This window comes from Huiozyma naganishii, chromosome 5 (assembly GCF_000348985.1).
Source record: "Huiozyma naganishii CBS 8797 chromosome 5, complete genome".
Taxonomy (NCBI): domain Eukaryota; kingdom Fungi; phylum Ascomycota; class Saccharomycetes; order Saccharomycetales; family Saccharomycetaceae; genus Huiozyma; species Huiozyma naganishii.
Genome location: NC_035926.1, coordinates 404,560 through 422,593, shown reverse-complemented (window position 1 = coordinate 422,593; position 18,034 = coordinate 404,560). Strand labels below are relative to the sequence as shown.

Genomic DNA, 18,034 nt, shown 5'->3' with positions numbered 1-18,034 from the left:
ATCTTCCTAACTATACCTTTCACGAATTGGTACTAAGTGCCCTACCATTATTGCGTTGAGGGTAAGATTCCGCCTTTGCGAAAGTGAACCACTGGAAGCTATTTTGGAAAATTTTCTGCGTCACTTCCTAATGCGGTAATACAACAAGAAAAGAAAAATAGTACTAAAATATGTAAATTGTACGGATGTGAAAAACAGTCCACTAGCATCTTGGGGCAAATGACCACTTTTTAAACCCAAACATGTTTAAACAAATTGTGTTAGAAGATATTTTTGCAAGCATTAAATCTCCACTTGTGGCCATCATTACTTTTACAATCAGAAGGCGAGCTTCTCTAGACAGAGGTCCAGCCCAGAATTGTCGCTTGCCCCCAGCCTGGAGTTTGGCTGAGTTCCGCCTGGGAACAGCCAAAGGAATTCCTTCTGACGGGGTCTGGGAGCTCCCCCGTTGCACGGAGCTCCTGTCCCCATTTTATCAAATTGCTATCCCATATGGTATATGGTACATTGAAGTGGTAATAGACTACTGGAACCAACGTTACAGAAAGAGATAAACAACCAAACCATGTCTGCTGTCCCAAGTGTCCAAGTATGTTTGCAATGGAGTATACGAAGAGGGGAGCCCGCACCAGTTTGACCTGCGTTTGCAATGACATATCGGCCATTGCAAATATGCAAAAGCTGAAGCATCGAGCAATGCCACTGGAAAAGTAGGATCCCAATTGTCTCTCACCTATAAGATCAAAGTGTACTAACATAAACCTGCTTACCCTGAAATGCTGTCCTTGAAGAATGCATTTTTGAAGGTTATCCATTACTCTCCCATTTTTAATTTAGACTTTCGGTAAGAAGAAAACCGCTACTGCTGTTGCCCATGTTAAGGCCGGTAAGGGTCTAATCAAAGTCAACGGTGCCCCAATCACCTTGGTTGAACCAGAGATCTTGAGATTCAAGGTCTACGAACCACTTCTATTGGTTGGTTTGGACAAGTTCACCAACATCGACATCAGAGTTAGAGTCACCGGTGGTGGTCACGTCTCTCAGGTGTACGCCATCAGACAGGCTATTGCCAAGGGTCTAGTGGCTTACCATCAAAAGTACGTCGATGAGCAATCCAAGAACGAATTGAAGAAGGCCTTCACCTCGTACGACAGAACTCTATTGATTGCTGACTCCAGAAGATCCGAGCCAAAGAAATTCGGTGGTAAGGGTGCCCGTTCCAGATTCCAAAAATCCTACCGTTAAAACGAGCGAAACAAACCGTTTTGTATCTCCTATGTGCATCTCTATTTTTCTTTTTGTTGCGTTGTTAATCTTTTAACGAATTTTTTTCCTTTCTTTCCAACCTCGTCAACTCCCCCATTGTACATTTTTAAAAGAAGGTATTACCGCATCCTACCTCATCCCATCGAGGTAAAATAAAAAAAAATTCTATATAAAAAAAAGGTAGACAGAATGAAGATTCATATAACACTTCTATAAACAATAAATTATAATAATAATAATAGTAATACTGTTTGGAGTAAGCTTGCCACTCTACTGATATATGGGACATTAAATTAGTGTAATAGATTAACGTATATACTTAAAAAAAGTGAAGATCGCTTCGCGCATCAAATTGACGAGTCTCTCCCCGTGATGAACACTTTAGTCCAGTCTAACGCCACCAGCAGTCTGTTTCTGAATGACTCAAACATGGCTAGATAGGCCGACTTCCAGAATAGGAAAGTGAAGGACCCTGCAGATGTGATATTCGAGCCGCCGATTGGGATATCGGCAATGGCCTTATCTTTACCGACGTAGGCCAACGAACCCATATGGTGGTACTTGAAGGGGACGATCAGGTCGTTCAATTTCTTGATGTTGCCCTGTAGTTTATTTATAATCTCCGTTGAAGCGTTTTGGGTCTTTTGTTGTTGGACTCTCCATTCCAGTTGGTCAATTTTGTGCAACTTGTTGAACACAGTTGACAAGTATTTCCCCTCCTGGTGGGCGACTTGGGCCGTGGGGAACAGCCCTGGGAAGAAAGTACAGTCACCGATGGCAAACACTGAACTTTCTGCACCCAACAGTTGCAATTTGTCGTTGATTAAAAGACCACGTCTTGAGTTCTGTTCAGGTAATTTGTTCATCAGATCCTTTACTACGTCACGCGGCGCGTTCCCCGTAGCCCATACTAGAACACCATAACTTATCTCCTCAATTTTGTTACTGTCTGCGTTTTTACCTAGAACTTTCGTTGGGGTGACTGCCTGTACGTGTGTCTTCAATTTCAAGTTGATTTGTTCCTTCTTAAACAGTTTCTCCGCGTAGTCAATCAAGTTCTTGTCAAACATGCTCAAGATGTGTGGCATACCTTCCACGAGTGTGACTTTAATCTCTTTACTCAATTCAGGCATCCATTTAGCCAAATCTTGGTCGACGTAGTCCTTTAACTCAGCGGCAAACTCTACACCCGTGGGCCCACCCCCAACAATGACGAAGCTTAGCAGCCTTGCCCTCTCTGGGTCGTCTGGGGAAAGTAGTGCTGCCTCTTCGATACTGTTCATCATTTTCAACCTGATCTCCTGAGCGTCGCCAATCTCCTTCAGAAACGAGGAATGTTCGTAGACACCCGGGATGTTGAAAGTGGTAGGTTGCGACCCTACACCGATCACCAGGTAGTCGTAGTTGAGGTTCATTTCTGGTACTTCGGGGACATCCTTCCCACGGGCTACGGGCTGGATTCTAACTGTTTTCTTCTTGGTGTTAATATCTGTACAATCTGCTTCGTAGTACGAGACTTCCCCACTGGACCGCATAGTGATTGATTTGACCGGTTCGACTATAGATTTCAGTTCGACTGTCCCGACGGGTGTGGATGGCAACAATGGGGTGAACAAGAAATAGTTTCTTGGCGACACCACCACGACGTTGTACTGGGTGGTATCCAATGACTTCAGCAGCGAAATTGCCCCCCACCCGGACCCCAAGATGACAATGGTCTTTCTAGGAGACCCATTGGAGAAAGTAGTCGCCTGTGGAGCTGTCTTTGCAGGGTTTGTTTCCCTGTACAGCGAGTAACCGAAGTATGAGACCCCCAGTAGGGACAAATATAGAGTTGACTTCCATAAAAATTTACCAGCTTTCCTGTACAGTGGTTTTTTCACAACGGGTTGTGAATTGAGGGCAATAGCACTTCTCGAAAAAAGTCTGCTCCCTTTTGTTACAGCATTATAACGAATATTATTGGCAGTTGACCTCAACAGGACATTATTGAGCACTGGGTTCACAGTACCCAGTGTCTTCAACAGTGGACCTCTGGATATCATGACTGTACTGGACGAAGAATATTAATTAACAGATTTGTGGGGTACAATATGAATATAGTATAATGACACAACGGGTTTAGTAAACCTATTCTTTATATAGAACCCTTTCTGGGGTGGGGAGAAAATCTAATATAAAATAACTCAGTGCTATACGGCTCTCTCGAGAAAAGGAGCTGAGGGAGAAAGAAAGACAAACCGGAAAAAAGAGAGTTACCTAATCGCTATCCCGCATTATTTATACTGTCCACTCTCTCTTCTCCGCAGGGACCACTCCCATCGTCAGTTCCGCTGACAACGGCAATAGAGAGAGATATAGCAGGGAACAGAATGCGCACATACCGTCTTCGACTCTGTCAAAACCCGCGAATGTTCTCGCTGACAGCTGAGTGGAACTGTGCTGAACACACCACTCTTCTCTCTTCTCGCTGGAAGGGCATCGGGAAATGCGGGTCCCCCACACGCCCCACGTTGCAGGAGCAGAAGCACTCTTCCCGTCCACGGCCCTCTCTGTGCAGCGGCCGGCACCGGGGCACGCAAGGGTGCAACAGATTATGCAAGCGCGTGCGGGCTCTCTCTCTCGCTCGCTGCAAGAACCGGTTTATAGCGCCGTGCTGAGCGGAAAGGGGGAGAGGGGACGGAGAGAACGGGGTTAACGGACGTACGCCCATTGTATGTGGCCGGGGATGTACAGGCCGCGGGGTTATTTTTCCTGTTTTTCCTGTTTTTTCCCTCGTGTTATTTCCCCGGTCGGTGCTACCCGGATATGAAAGGGGGTCACGTGCCGAGATGCTTTCTGCTATCGCTTTGTACGGGGACTCGGGATTTTTTTTTGCCATGACAACGAGATCTGGATCCAAAAGGAAAAACCGATCTCGAGAAATGCAATGTACCTTATTACATGATCTTGGCTACCGTGGGGGGAACAAGGGGACAGCACTATTACTCAATAGGGCGTCGTCAATTGGCTTTTCCCTCTCTTTTTTTATTGTTTTATCTTTTTAGCTTGACAGCTGACTTGTCTTAACTTGCTACACTTTTACCTTTTCTAAGATGGCTAGAGGTAACCAGAGAGACTTAGCAAGACAGAAAAACTTGAAAAAACAACAAGAGGCAAACAAGGGCAGCAAGAAGGAAGGTGACCCCAAGAAGAGGATGGAGAGCGATGCGGAAATCTTAAGACAGAAACAGGCTGCCGCGAACGCTAGGAAGGAGGCAGAACTTTTGGAGAAATTGAAACTGGAAAAGAGTAGGCGTTGAGTCTTTACGCATCCGGTCTAGCTTCTTTATATTTTACACAAAGCACATAGATATGTATTTTTATATGGTTGTCAGATCACTCTTGTTCTTGCATGTGCGACTTGGCCTCGGCTGCCTTCTCGACGTCGTATTTGAAATCAAAGTACGACTTCTCGAAGTGGTGGACACGGACAAGACCGTCCTCACCACCGGAGACGTATGACGTACCCTGCGGGTTCACGGCGACGCAGTTCAAGGGACCGAAATGGCCCTTGACTCTACCGATCTCTTCCTCAAATATCTTGTGGTAAAATCTCGCCTCGAACTTCCCCTCACTGGCACCAGTCGTCGTGACATCTCTAGCGTCCTGACCACCACCCAGAACGACAAACTGCTTCATGGGTGTAATCGCGGCACTGTTCAAGGGACAGTCCGTCTCGTACGACTTCAGCACTTTCAAAGTGTCAACGTCCACTATGTATGACATGCTGTCTCTCGATGCAGTGATGAAGTACGTCCTGTCCAAGGAAAACTGCAAGTCACTGACACTCGACTCGTGCAAGTCGAAAACCTCCACCACCGAGTAATCGTTCTCGACATCGTATTTGCTGATCTTACCATCCTTGTGGCCACCAATAATATATTTACCCTCAGTGGACCACCCGGCAACAGTGGTAGCTACCAACCCGTCAGGCGTCGCTATAGTGTGGAAGGGCTCCTCGGAGAAAGTAGCAGATTGGTTAGAACTGTCCCTCTCGAGCTTGTAGATGTTGATCGACCCAGGGTACCCCATGACTTTGTCCAAAACGGCAAGGAAGTACTTCCCACAGGGGGAAAACTCGACGCTCTTGACAGGAACGGGCGACTGGTACGTAAAGACGGTCTCACCGGTGCTCACATCCCAGATTTTTATAGAGTAATCGGCAGAACCAGTGACACAGTACTTCGTGAAGGGGTCCACGTCAATGGACCAGATCGTACCAGCATGACCATCCAGCGTCCCGAGTCTCTCACCGTTGACAGAGTACCACACAGACGCCGAGCTGTCCTTCGAACAAGTGAAGATCAAATCACCGTCTTTGTTGTACTTGACTTGCGTCAATGGACGTTCGTGTCCCATCAGCACTAAGGGTCTCATTATTTTTGTATTGTTTGCGTGTGTATGTGTGTGTCTAAGTTCCCCGTGTCGGTACTCAAGGGCTTAGTCGTCCTCTTCGCAATTGCAACCAAACTCTACTACTACTCTTTCATGCCCTCTCATCTCGAATTCGTCAAAAAGTTGGAAAATTTTTCATGTCGTTCGTTTCGAAGCTTGCAGGTCATGTGACCGGACAGCGCAGGTTGGACTTAACCACTGGACCTGGGGCTGATCAGACAGGGCAAGGGAGATCCGAGGCAGACCGCCCCCCTCCCGCCTTCCCGCCCCCAATGTCGCGACTCCCCTCAGCGTTCACGACGGTGCTGAAATGCGTTTCCCTTCTGCACGTCACGCACACGCGGGTGTACGAGTTCACAGAGACGAAGGGCGAGTCTATGCTCCCGACTTTGAACTCGCACGGTGACTACGTCCACGTGTCCAAGTGGTATCGGAACGGCAGGGACGTTCAAATGGGCGACTGCGTTGTGTTACAAAAACCAAACGATTCAAATAGAAGGGTTTGTAAAAGAATCACAGGTATGCCCGGAGATTACGTTTTGGTGGATCCCTCACTAGCGGAGGAAGACACTTACCCACTGCACTACAAGGACACTAATGGGGCAGACCCGCTTGATATGTACATTAAAGTGCCTAGGGGACACGTATGGGTTACGGGAGACAACTTGCCCTACTCCCTGGATTCGAGAACTTATAACGTTGTGCCGATGGGGTTGATTACGGGGAAAGTCGTCGCCGCAAATGATATGAATAAACCACTGTGGGACGAAGAAGGCAAGATACTAGGGTTTAGAAAAGTGGGGAACACTTTTGTCGACGCTGTACAGTGATATCTGCACTCAGCCAAGAGATTCGTACTCTCAATGTGTTATCTTTTTGGTTTTTAGTGTATAACTCGGATATGTAAACGCAATCACAGCTGCTCTATTTGCATGGTGCCAGAGTCGATCAGATATTCGGACCTACGTTTCTTAGAAACTTGGTGCCCATAACTAACCCAATTGTGCCCAAATACATCGCCGCATGCAAAGTGTCGAAGATGCTCGTGCCAAGGTAGTACCTAGTAAAGACTGCTTCAAACCCGGCAATTGAGCCAACTGTGGCAACGAAATAAACGAAGTTGAGACCCTTGGGGATGTTGTCGAATGTGATACAGCCAGTCACCACCCAGGAAACAAATAAGGAGAACCCTACAAGCACAATAACGACGGCAAACAGTTGCGCTACAATTGGGGATACCATCTTGGGTGGCTCTGGGAAAGTGTAACGGATCTCCCGTTGTGGACCTAGTCTCTCTGGCTCATTGTAAGCACTGCCAATTTCATAGTCCAATAACAAATCAAACACGTCAGAGACGAAATTGTCCTGACGGGTATCTGGACTGGCCACTATCAGTGTGGCACACAACTTCCCAGCGTTATCCTTTTTCGCGTAATACTGAAGCGATGATGGGAGATCTTTAGGAGTAATTTTGAAGGTCACTGAGGCCTTCGAGTCCCCCTGAGTCTCCACAGTTGGCTTCAATGCAATCTCTAGATGCTTCTCTGGAACACCAATTAGTAACGAAAGCTGTTCTGGAACCGTCTCGTAGTCGACCAACGAGAAGGAAAATGCCACACTTTCCGCACCACTGCTAACAATTATTGGCTCGCTTGGCTTTTCCTGTAGCGATCTGAACCTGGCAGCCTCTTGGTTGTCAGACGAGAGTATTTTCCCATTCTTGACACTGAAAGCAGCGGCATTGAAGGCCAAACACAGCAGTACCGTTACAACTTGCGTCAATTGCATCTTATACAAGTGTATGTAACGTACAGCTTCTGCGAGTGTTAAATGCCAAAGATAATAAGCCCGTATATAGTTTGCAAATGAATATATATATGTAATTTAACCAAATTTCGTTTGTTCTTATTTTTTTTGCGGTAAGAAGTTCGTGTGAAGTGAGGGTCGGTGGGGACAGTGATGGTGGTACAGTAGAGGCGCGTGCTCTGGCCAACGGAGGTAAACCGTTTCATTTGGATTTCTTCTTGGCGTCTTATTGTAATCATGTGGAAGTAGATGCCGTGCAGTATCCCCTCGACTCTAAATATAATGGCTTGGCACATCTTGAAAGTGGCATTGGATATGAACCCAAAGACAATGACCAACGTAGCAAAGATAAATGACATGACGAGTAGAGGTATAATCAACAATGACGATGCAATTGTGAGAGCAAAAAACGCGGCCGCGTACACTATGATCCCGAGTAAAGCCATTGTGAGAGATATGACGAGAAACACAGATGCTGGGAGTCCAACAGATAGTATTAATGGAACGGTTAGAACACTCAAATAAGGATGTGCCCTCAATCTGACCACGAAGGACTGTGCACGTTGTCTCACCAAGTAGCGAATGTGCCTCAAATAAGGCTGACTATCTTGATTTGAGAGTTCCTTTCTGGGTTTATCCCCGTTAATAAGAGAACGAATAAACGCGATGAGGAAGATTATTGGAAAGGCCTTTTCTGAAAGACTAATCTTGAGTGAGGAGCAAAAAAGGGCTACGTGTAGTGGGAGAACAGATACTAAGTTGTTTTCCTATTCTCGCTCACCCACCTTGGATCAAATATTTCAGAAACTGTCGTTTTCACTCCGTCGGAAGTAACGGAAAAAAAGAGAAAAATGACAAGTGACACCTCCACTTATAAACTTCCACACTCAACAGTTTTTCCACACTCAGAAACAGATACGGGGTCCAGTATGTTAGTAAGAAGGAGATCAACAACTTCGGGCAGAGATACCTGAGAGCATTGCCAAGACATCAAAAAATAATTGAAGATCAGAAGAACACACAATTTGAAAAAAAAATAAATTGGTTTTTTTGAAGCTCAAACACATGGGAGGTATCATCGCACATTGTTCAGTCACATACATTAGTATTGCGGCCATTCTGTATAGCCAGATATTGGTGGGAGGGATCAACCACCAAAACCCCCGATGCAGATTCGATTCTAAGATATCCAGTATATCAAAAAACTTAGAGATTAATCTTATATTCAACTCTTTCCATGTTGTCTGTTCTCTTGGGACTGCCAAATAGTCCACAGCATATCCCGTCTCTTCCTTCAAACCCACAAGATTTTCTTGTTCTGTGGAAAACTTTGTACGCGCAGGCCCTATTATGGGAGTCATCTCCACATGACTCCCATTCTCCTCCACCTCTTCGATCGCATGTAAATTGGTGACACCACCATGGGTTACACTGGTGCATGCGTTTATGACAGTGACATCCCCAGGCTGGATAATATCAATGTCCTCAAAGATAGATTGGAGGGGCAAAAAATTCTCATTTGGTGCAGATCGCACTCGAATCTTACAATAGTCTAACGACGGGTCAATCGCCCGCTTGAATCTTTTTGAACTCATCTTTTTGAATTCTTTGACTTGGGTTTGCTCTTGACGACAACGTGCTACGATGGGCATATACACCCTGTTCTTGAAGAAGTGATGCGAGACCTCAACGTGCAGAGACCCCCATTCGCAAGCGTCCGTATTGTGTCACTGACAGAGAGAGTCATCTTACTCTTCCTTTTTTTCTTTCCTTTTTTTGACGCAAAAGGGTTTTGGGGAAGACGATGCGAAGATCATTGGCAAAAAAGAAAATTGTTGAGAGCAAGATTATGCAAGTTGCTTGGATTCCATTCTCCAGTAGGTATCAAGATGAAACTACAGTTCTTATATTTCCCCTGAAATTTACCTATGTGTCTAGAGTAACACGTATTTTTGCCTATAAGATATCTCCAGAAGATAATTCGCTCCCGTTCGGATACTGCCCGTGTGGACGAACCACAATACAGGTCAACTTGCACAGCCTCGCTCTGAACAGATGTAAGTCAAATATTGTTTTGCCTTTTCCTAAACAGAAAAAGGAATATAAGGCTGTAAAAGTTGAGTTTGTGAGGTTCAAGTTATAGTTTTGCTGCATATCAACATGCATGTTGCCGCGCAAAATGTGTAACGTAGAGAGGGATGCCTATCTCAACGACCTCATTGCTTTCCCAGTAATAATAGTAAAATTATTTGGCAGTAAAGCAAGAGGCAGGGGAAATATATTTGTGAAGATACCATTCCTTCTCTTTTCGAAGCATGAAATTAGAAGAAAATTAGTAACAGGCAACAGAGATTTTATTGACCCGTCAGGTGAATTAAAACGGGAATAACCGCTCAATCGGAGAAGTAGGTGTGTGCGTATGTGTCTTTTCTGGCTTAATGCTTCCAATTCTTTAGAAGCAAACATACCTTGCAGACCCTTGTAATAATCATGTTTTTATTAATTTTCGTTTTTCTGAAGATGACAAATAAAACTCCGCATCGCCCCTCTGATTGTTAACGCCGGCTTGTTCGCATGTGGCTTTTTCTTGGCTCATTTTACCAATTGGATGAGAGTAACTGCGTAGGCTACGTTCTTTTCGGTAAACGAACTACCTCCTTTTCTATCCATCTATAATTATTACGTGTTCATATTGGGACCTATTTGGGTGATACGAGGAGGTTTCCTCTTTAGTACTTCTGAGTTTTTCTACGTATATTCTCTCGTGCACTCCTTTGTCAGCGTCCTCATTGTTCCATTGTTCGAAAACTTCCATGAATTTTTTGTCCACCTGTTTATGTAGCCAGCAAAAGCAACGACAACAACGACAACAATAAAATTTTAAAGCAGGAATATCCTTCTTTTTCTTTTTCTGATTATAGTGGCCACCTGAAACACTGTCCTAAATACACGCCACATTCTTTCCGCAAGAAAGCAAAGCAAACATTATTGCTAGAGTTAAACTGTCCATATGTTTCTTTTTGAACAAAAGGTGTATTCTATGCTGCATGGGTTGCACACTGTGCTTTTTTTGTGCTTGTCCCGTTCCCCTTGGTTGCTGCTTTAATGTCAGAACCAAAAAAAATTCACTCTCATGCAGGTCAATCGAGTATTAAGAAAATTGGTTAAAAGAAATCCGTTCCATAAATGTATCTTCTTGAAAAGAAAGTAAAATCATAGGTACCAGGAGATTCAGATCTGATCTATATTTCTGATTGTGTGCTGTTGACTCTTTCTCTTTTTCTTCTTCTTCTTCTTATCTTCTTAGTTCTTGAGATAAAGTGAAAAACAAAAGTAAACTATCATCAATAAAAGTAATCGTTGCTTTGGTTTACCACCAGAAAATTCGACTATGTGTAACATGGATGGAGATTCCCTCGTGAAACAAACGTTTAATCCTTCGGAAGAAATTGCTGAACCCACCAGTGGGCCATTCAAATACAGGATAGATCCAAAAACTATCCAATTGACGGAAAGCCCTCTCGACGACTACCAAAGAACAGTATTTGCAACATTACTCTCCCAGAACCAACCTATCGACATATCCATAGCAGATATATCTTATAAGTCAAACCTCATCGAGAAGATTCGTAACCTACCATATGCCAGTAGTCTGTATAACAAAGAGAGACAGAATACCACCAATAAGCTCTCAACCAAACATCCTAGTGAAGAGACACTTCCAAAGGAAAAGAGGGACAAGTCCAAACACATGAAGAAAATCCTAAGATGCTCCGAGTATCTATTACCAGACATATGTAGCTGTGAAGAAAACAACAAAGGAGGCAAACATACAATCGACCTGTGTGACTCCCTGGACAGTGATACAAGGAGGCACCTGGCACTAAAACCCAATACTCCGCAAATTTTAATGGGCGACGTTGAACTGGACATAGAAGAAAGAACAGAACCAAGCTCGTATAAGAACAATGTTGTTGGGAACAAAACTCAAACAGAAGTAACCCACGAGGACAGCGAAGGCAATAACCCTAGTGGGTACACTAATGGGCTCAAATCCGATAACGTACAGTCGCACGCCAAAATAGCACGTAAGCTTATCAACCCCAATAATGGGATAATACTTTCTGCCGAAACCAGCTACGTCTTCTTAACGGGAATATGGAGGTTGTATGAAGACATAATGTTTGGGCTTCTTCATATCAATCGACACGGTAACACGCCTAATAGCACAGCTCAAGCTGTTTGTCGACGGGAGTTGGACATTGTCCTCCACAACATATTGTTTTCTTCGCGCACGAGTGCAAGTAGGAAAGAAAAAGGCACACAGTTCAACTCAATCAAGGACTCAGCAAGTTTCCAGAGTAGCACAAAGAGCGACTATCCTCTGGGAGCAGGGCAGTACGACGAATTTCACTGGGCCAATTTCCCGTTGAGTCTAAGGCAACATTTGTTCGATCAGTATATGGATAAAATTATTCATTTCGATGGAGTACCAAAAAAATTGACAACCTTTGTGGAAGATATGGATATTATTCATAGGGTTAGAGGCGGATTTACTCATATCCAGGGTACATGGGCACCCGTTGAAGTAGCACGATCATTATGTTCTATGTTTTGTTTCCCGATAAGGTATTTTTTGGTCCCCATATTTGGACCTGATTTTCCTTCCGATTGTGAGCAGCAGTTTTTGAGTCGACACGACGAAATGCTGTTTATTAACAAACTCAGCTACAGTTCCGCAATTCCGCAGAATAGTTCTGTTCGAGGTTACGACGGATCCATACAAAAGCCCCCGACACATCATCCTAAGCCTTTAAAAATTAAACAATTGTACAAGTTTCCAAGACGGCAATCTAAAAGCTTTTATTGGGAGAATGAGTTTGAGAAATCAAAGGGAAGGTCCCCAGTGAAAGATAGTTCAAATAAAGCCTCCCTATCATCAAAAGATATAAAAAACAATTCCATGACGACAATATCAAGCAAAGATGAGCGCAGCATTCCTACGTCTCTTCGCCCTTTGGATAGAACAGTCTATTCTCAAGAAACGTTCAGGCCACACGGAATATCTGAGACAAATCCATACCAAAATGCACCACAGAGCACGTATGCTCCATTTTTTTATAGCCAGGAACAGCAGATTCTGCATTACCAACCACAAGTCTATGGGTCAGTTGGGTTATCACCCCAACAATCATCGTGCAATCCTGGAGTGTATCCATTGTTCAGTGAGGAACCTGTAAACACTGTCCAAAGTACGCCTGTTCAGTGTTTTCCGATGGCAGGTAGGCAGCACGGATGGCATCATCAGGAGAATTTGATGCCAGTAACGATGCCAACTCTTTTAGTACAGCCAAACAATAATCAGACAATCAACATGGCCGCTGCAAATCCCTATCCCCAGACTATGCCAAATATAAGTGGCTCAGGGGCATTTATGGGTAACATTTTACCTCCGATAATGTATAGTCCCAATCGAGTTGAGTGTCAGTCACGATGCCGGCCTCCAATCCACACTGTAAACCATGCTGCACTTAGAATACCTGTCGCAGTTCCACCATTGGAAGCCATACGAACCTATGGAGTTGAAAACCATCCCAGACATTTCAATTACGCTATGGGGTCTAGGCCGCCTTTTGAGGCTAATCGCACAGCTAAAATTGGTTCACAGAACCCTGTCCTTGAGGATTGTAGCGAGCACCATAAGTTCCGAGACAGTTAAATAAACACCAGCAAACTACTGATTGCCATTATTGACTTTTACATAACCCGATCCGTGTTGTTTTTATTAGTCAATCTTAGAGCCTATTTGATGGGAAGGAAAGAGCGAAACCATAGATTCGCTGATTTTTGGGAGTGTATATACATACCTCTATATATATATCGGACTCCACAAATCTAAAGAAACTTCTTGTTTGTTGTGCCTGTTGCTGTAAGGAAAAGAATTTAATACACAAAAGATGGCGCAGATAAAATTTATAGTGAAAACAAAGGCAAAATTTTTAGATGTCGGATCCTGGGACTTTTAGTGAGGATAGATAAGAATTTTTTACTCTACACGCTTTGTACACACCGCCTGATGCTCACTCCCAAGTTCGACATCACTCAGGATGATGAATTCATCCATGTCAAAATTTACATTAGTTCTATCAGGTTTTCTTCCCACGGTGTAGAAGTTGTCATTGACGGGAATACGCTCATATTCCATTTAGCGCCTTACTATCTGAGATTGCGGTTTGATAATGAATTGGTGGAGGATGAAAGAGCGAGCACCAAATTTATTGTTGGTGAGGAGTGTATTTTGGTTACGGCACCCAAACGAGTTCATGGCCAAGTGTTTGAAGATTTAGATCTGCATAGTAAGTTACTAGCGAGAATCAACGACGACGCGGGCAAGGCTGCGAACGATAAACCGAATGGCCCACTGATTCAAGAGTTGGATAGTAAAAGAAATACAGCTGAGGATCCTAACGAGTTGAAAAACATCTCTGAGCAAGGTCAGGCATTCGATTGGGAAATTGAGCAGACAGAGCAGCCCGAGAAGGACATACTCAACGGGGCTAAGTATGGGTTCGACGGTGCGTATAGTGATATCATCGGTTTGTCCATATCAAATGGAAATGAGATAAACGGTCTGAGAGATCCCGAACACACGAATGCTAACGAGCGGTGTGTGGAACGGTTACGGACTGAGGATGTGTCCTTTGATGATGGATATTACGCTTCTGAGTATATGACAGGCAAGTACGGCGATGAGGACGATCTAATGATCAGTAGAATCCGGGAGATCATGTCCTTCACGCCACCTATAATCAAAGATTACTTAGATTGGCGGAAGACTGAACCAGATACCCAAGCGACCATGCCAATTGAGTTCAGTGACAAAGAAAAGGAGCAAATGCAGAAAAATTTACCGCACAAGAGTTACAGTCTGTTGAGCAGCGAGACGACCAAACTGAGTTATATCACCATTCTGAACATTTTGTTCAGTTACAGTTTCGATCTCTTGGAAAACGAGGGCGACCAAACCAGTGAAAGTATTTGGACCGTGGGGAAGCTCACCCCGCAGATTGCGTACTTGGATCAGCAACTTGTGCCCGAGGAACCACCACTACAAGAAAACGTACTGATAAAAGAGGCCACGCACAGTAGCAACAACCCTGCTACAAAGCAGGAATCGATCATCCAGTCCAGTATAAGAGCAGGGTTCCGGAGGTCTCTCTGCTATCCGCTCCACAGAGTTTTCGACCTATCTGAAAGAGCGTGGCGCCATGCGTACCACATACTCAGCGGCGGGAAGCGGCTTGTTATCAAGGTACTACTGGCGGTCCATGAGCTGTTCCGGTACCACGACGTGTACTACGTTTACAACAAGTGCCTCCTGGACGATCTGTGCAGTTGGTTCATTGACCAAGGCAATGAAACGGTGATCAGGTCACTGGCTCTCGAGGTACATAAAGAACTGTCGCAAGTCTCCAAATCCACCGTAGACTTCCTAGTGGAAGACGACGACGACGACGACGCCGGCATCAATGACATCGACACTGATAAACCCGGAGAACTGCTCACCTCGATACCCCCAGTGCAAAGCGAGGAACCCACCGGGGGACAGGGAAGACCAACCGTGCGCATCACCATCAACGAGGTGGAGACTCTCGCCGAGCAGATGTACGCGCAGCGTCCCTAAGTAAAAAAAAGATGGCCTCAGAAAACACCGCAGGCCGGGGGGTGAGGGCGTGATGCGGAAACTGGCCCCTATTGCGTAATATGCGGCCTGCCCAATCGGGAAAGTGGCCTCCCAGATTCGGGAGCCGCTCCCCTTTTTTACCGCGTTGGGACAGCGCGCGCTACGTGGTTTCCTCTCACCTCTGTTTCCCTCTGCGCGCGCTTCTCTGTGCTGCATTGTCTGCGCAAGAAAAGACGAAGACGAAAAAAAGAAATTTCTGGGAAAAATACAATGGCCTCATTGCCGGAATCATTGTCTTTTGCTCACTCCACACGGCAGCGGATGCAAGGTCAGGTATTTCCCTCTCTCTGCCTCTATTATCTGATTACTTCAACTTGTGTGGGTTGACCGTTTCTGGCTATCACGGGCTACCCCGATGTACATACGTAGAACACGTTCTCTCTCTCTCCTCCCCCTCCGATGAAAACATTGCTGAACACAGATACTCGAGCAGTTTTCTCTTCCCTTGCCCTGTCTCTAACCCCCCCTAGTGGTGTTTAGGTTGTGCTACTACTTACTAAAAGGGCTGAACAGTTTTAGATCAGCTATATATATATATATAGCTGTGTGCTTATATACATATTGGCATAGAGTTCCACAATTTTGGGCACAAAAATCACGTTGAGGACTAAAATAGCATGTCGAGATCAAACACGATGCCGTACAGCATGTCAGATGTGCTATCGCACCAGCAGGAAAACTTACAACACCTACACAGTCTACAGAATCATACGAGGAGTCTGACGAGGAAAGAATATCCCAATTCCTACTTCCAGCAGAGACTGGACGTGGCTAAACAGCAACAGCAGCAACAACAACAACAACAGCAGCAGCGGTTGCCCAGTTTGCAAAAAAACTCTCTATCCATGAAACAGAAACCGGCACTGTATGCGTTGCCCAGTTTGGAAGATACGCTGACAGAGACATCACCGAACGTGATGCAGGCAACGGGGGGGACAAGGCAGAACACTCTCACGAAGGATAATAGACAGTACCTTGGCAATGGGATCGGCAGCGTGCCGAGTCCGAAACAGAAGAACTCGCTGACCAACAACTCAATCTACTCAAAGATACGGACATCTTTACAATCCAACCCTCAAAGATTGACGTCCATGAATGTGCAGACAGTGTCAGCAGACTCTAGCTCACCGCTTGTGGTTTTGCTCCCCACCACTGCGCAGCCAACAACTATACTGGCGGACCGGTTTTCCGCATGGAGGAGCGTGATCAAATCGTTGACGTTGTACCTCACAGAGACAGCCTCGATCCAGGACGAGATAGTCAGGCAACAGCTAAGACTGTCTCACGCGATCAACTTCCCCTTCTTCACCCTTCAAAACAAGTACCAACCGGTGTCCAGTGAGGATAAGATGAACCAGAAGTTTTTTGCTCCCTTGGGGAACGGTTCTGTACAGGATTTGCCCACCATTTTCGGCCAGTACCATGAGGTGATGGCCTCATACGCATCCAACGCATCCAGGGAGCTCAGCACGGACGTGATACCGCGGCTCGACGATTTGAGAAGAGACCTACTCGTGAAGATCAAGGAAATCAAGACGCTACAGTCTGATTTCAAAAACTCGTGTAATAGGGAGTTGGGGGCAACGAAACAGTTGATGACCACCTTCCAAGAATCACTCAAGGATGCGAGTTTTGATAAACCAAAGATGGATCCTTACTTGGCCAAGTTGTCATTGGACAGACAGATCAAGAGACAACTGAGCGAGGAAAACTTACTGCACGAGGCGTTTGATAACTTGCAGAGGTCTGGGTTGGAACTGGAGAAAGTGGTTGTGATGGAGATCCAGAATGCATTGACCATATACGCGAGACTCCTTGGACAACAGAACCAGCTCATATTTGATGCGCTGATCTCGAAATTGGATATGGGGTTTTTCAACGTGGACCCACTATTTGAATGGAACAATTTCATCGTGAAAGACCCAAACTTCATAGCCTCTGATCTGCCGATGCGAAACTACAAGGACATCGTTTACAAATCGCAACATGACCCTATCACATATGAAGTCAGGTCTGGGTATATCGAAAGACGGTCTAAGATTTTAAAATCCTATTCGAGGGGATTTTACGTCTTGACTGCTAATTACATTCACGAATTTAAGACCAGTGATCGCAGGAAGGATCCTGTCCCTATTCTTTCCATTCCATTAGCAAGCTGCAAATTAAAGGAACACAACACATCGATTAAAAAGGACACAAAGTTCGTGTTACTGAAAAGACAGGAGAGCTTGTTGAACAGGAGCCACAACTGGGTTTTCAAATTCAACTCTCATGAAGAGATGGCTGGCTGGTTTGAAGACATCAAGAAGATAATGGAGGCTAACAGCGCCAAGGATAAGAAGGTTTTTTTAAAGAAGAAATTGAACCTGGATGAGAACAACAAGCCGAGACCACGAAGCTCTACAATCTCAACGGCGAAGACAAACACGACATCCACCACTGCAACCACCACCACAAGACAGTTCACCACGAATTCTTCATTGACCAACGTGGATGACAATGAGAATACAACGATAACGAATGTCGATACAAACTCTTCACTACCACATACAAATGATTCCTACCTCTACAATTCGAAGGTACCAAACATGTTTTTAGAGGTACCTATGGACAGTCATAAAGATGTCAACTAGACATCTTATGAGGACTTGCATGTGCCGAGCAGGGAACTCGAAGAAGGAACCCCAAAATCACAGACGCACGTCCTAACAAAAACTAATCGAAAAAAATCAAATGAAAAACAAGCATATATTTTTAAACACCAGCCTACACATACCTTAT

At 44.9% G+C, this 18,034-nt stretch overlaps 12 protein-coding genes across 12 annotated transcripts; 6 read left to right on the top strand and 6 right to left on the bottom strand.

The window, feature by feature from the left end:
• Nucleotides 1–565: 565 nt before the first annotated feature.
• On the top strand, nt 566–1,245 carry RPS16A (40S ribosomal protein uS9; the record flags this gene model as incomplete). The annotated part of the gene is made up of 2 exons (XM_022608193.1): nt 566–589; nt 838–1,245. The coding sequence occupies 2 exons, from the start codon at nt 566–568 to the stop codon at nt 1,243–1,245; spliced, it is 432 nt and encodes a 143-aa protein (XP_022464714.1).
• A 368-nt stretch (nt 1,246–1,613) lies between these two features.
• Nucleotides 1,614–3,311, bottom strand: NDE1 (NADH-ubiquinone reductase (H(+)-translocating) NDE1; the record flags this gene model as incomplete). The annotated part of the gene is made up of 1 exon (XM_022608192.1): nt 1,614–3,311. One exon carries the CDS (start codon nt 3,309–3,311, stop codon nt 1,614–1,616), a length of 1,698 nt encoding a protein of 565 aa, XP_022464713.1.
• A 353-nt stretch (nt 3,312–3,664) lies between these two features.
• On the bottom strand, nt 3,665–4,147 carry KNAG0E02040 (uncharacterized protein; the record flags this gene model as incomplete). The annotated part of the gene is made up of 1 exon (XM_022608191.1): nt 3,665–4,147. One exon carries the CDS (start codon nt 4,145–4,147, stop codon nt 3,665–3,667), a length of 483 nt encoding a protein of 160 aa, XP_022464712.1.
• Nucleotides 4,148–4,361: 214 nt separating this feature from the next.
• Nucleotides 4,362–4,568, top strand: KNAG0E02030 (uncharacterized protein; the record flags this gene model as incomplete). The annotated part of the gene is made up of 1 exon (XM_022608190.1): nt 4,362–4,568. The coding sequence occupies one exon, from the start codon at nt 4,362–4,364 to the stop codon at nt 4,566–4,568; it is 207 nt and encodes a 68-aa protein (XP_022464711.1).
• Nucleotides 4,569–4,644: 76 nt separating this feature from the next.
• TIF34 (translation initiation factor eIF3 subunit i) lies at nt 4,645–5,685 on the bottom strand (the record flags this gene model as incomplete). Its single annotated transcript, XM_022608189.1, has 1 exon — nt 4,645–5,685. One exon carries the CDS (start codon nt 5,683–5,685, stop codon nt 4,645–4,647), a length of 1,041 nt encoding a protein of 346 aa, XP_022464710.1.
• A 155-nt stretch (nt 5,686–5,840) lies between these two features.
• IMP1 (endopeptidase catalytic subunit IMP1) lies at nt 5,841–6,533 on the top strand (the record flags this gene model as incomplete). The annotated part of the gene is made up of 1 exon (XM_022608188.1): nt 5,841–6,533. One exon carries the CDS (start codon nt 5,841–5,843, stop codon nt 6,531–6,533), a length of 693 nt encoding a protein of 230 aa, XP_022464709.1.
• A 118-nt stretch (nt 6,534–6,651) lies between these two features.
• SWP1 (dolichyl-diphosphooligosaccharide-protein glycotransferase) lies at nt 6,652–7,491 on the bottom strand (the record flags this gene model as incomplete). Its single annotated transcript, XM_022608187.1, has 1 exon — nt 6,652–7,491. One exon carries the CDS (start codon nt 7,489–7,491, stop codon nt 6,652–6,654), a length of 840 nt encoding a protein of 279 aa, XP_022464708.1.
• A 38-nt stretch (nt 7,492–7,529) lies between these two features.
• Nucleotides 7,530–7,955, bottom strand: LDO16 (Ldo16p; the record flags this gene model as incomplete). Its single annotated transcript, XM_022608186.1, has 1 exon — nt 7,530–7,955. The coding sequence occupies one exon, from the start codon at nt 7,953–7,955 to the stop codon at nt 7,530–7,532; it is 426 nt and encodes a 141-aa protein (XP_022464707.1).
• Nucleotides 7,956–8,456: 501 nt separating this feature from the next.
• Nucleotides 8,457–9,161, bottom strand: KNAG0E01980 (uncharacterized protein; the record flags this gene model as incomplete). Its single annotated transcript, XM_022608184.1, has 1 exon — nt 8,457–9,161. The coding sequence occupies one exon, from the start codon at nt 9,159–9,161 to the stop codon at nt 8,457–8,459; it is 705 nt and encodes a 234-aa protein (XP_022464706.1).
• A 1,739-nt stretch (nt 9,162–10,900) lies between these two features.
• KNAG0E01970 (uncharacterized protein) lies at nt 10,901–13,228 on the top strand (the record flags this gene model as incomplete). The annotated part of the gene is made up of 1 exon (XM_022608183.1): nt 10,901–13,228. The coding sequence occupies one exon, from the start codon at nt 10,901–10,903 to the stop codon at nt 13,226–13,228; it is 2,328 nt and encodes a 775-aa protein (XP_022464705.1).
• Nucleotides 13,229–13,585: 357 nt separating this feature from the next.
• Nucleotides 13,586–15,193, top strand: SHQ1 (Hsp90 cochaperone SHQ1; the record flags this gene model as incomplete). The annotated part of the gene is made up of 1 exon (XM_022608182.1): nt 13,586–15,193. One exon carries the CDS (start codon nt 13,586–13,588, stop codon nt 15,191–15,193), a length of 1,608 nt encoding a protein of 535 aa, XP_022464704.1.
• Nucleotides 15,194–15,870: 677 nt separating this feature from the next.
• Nucleotides 15,871–17,886, top strand: SLM1 (phosphatidylinositol 4,5-bisphosphate-binding protein; the record flags this gene model as incomplete). The annotated part of the gene is made up of 1 exon (XM_022608181.1): nt 15,871–17,886. One exon carries the CDS (start codon nt 15,871–15,873, stop codon nt 17,884–17,886), a length of 2,016 nt encoding a protein of 671 aa, XP_022464703.1.
• Between the last annotated feature and the right edge of the window lie 148 nt (nt 17,887–18,034).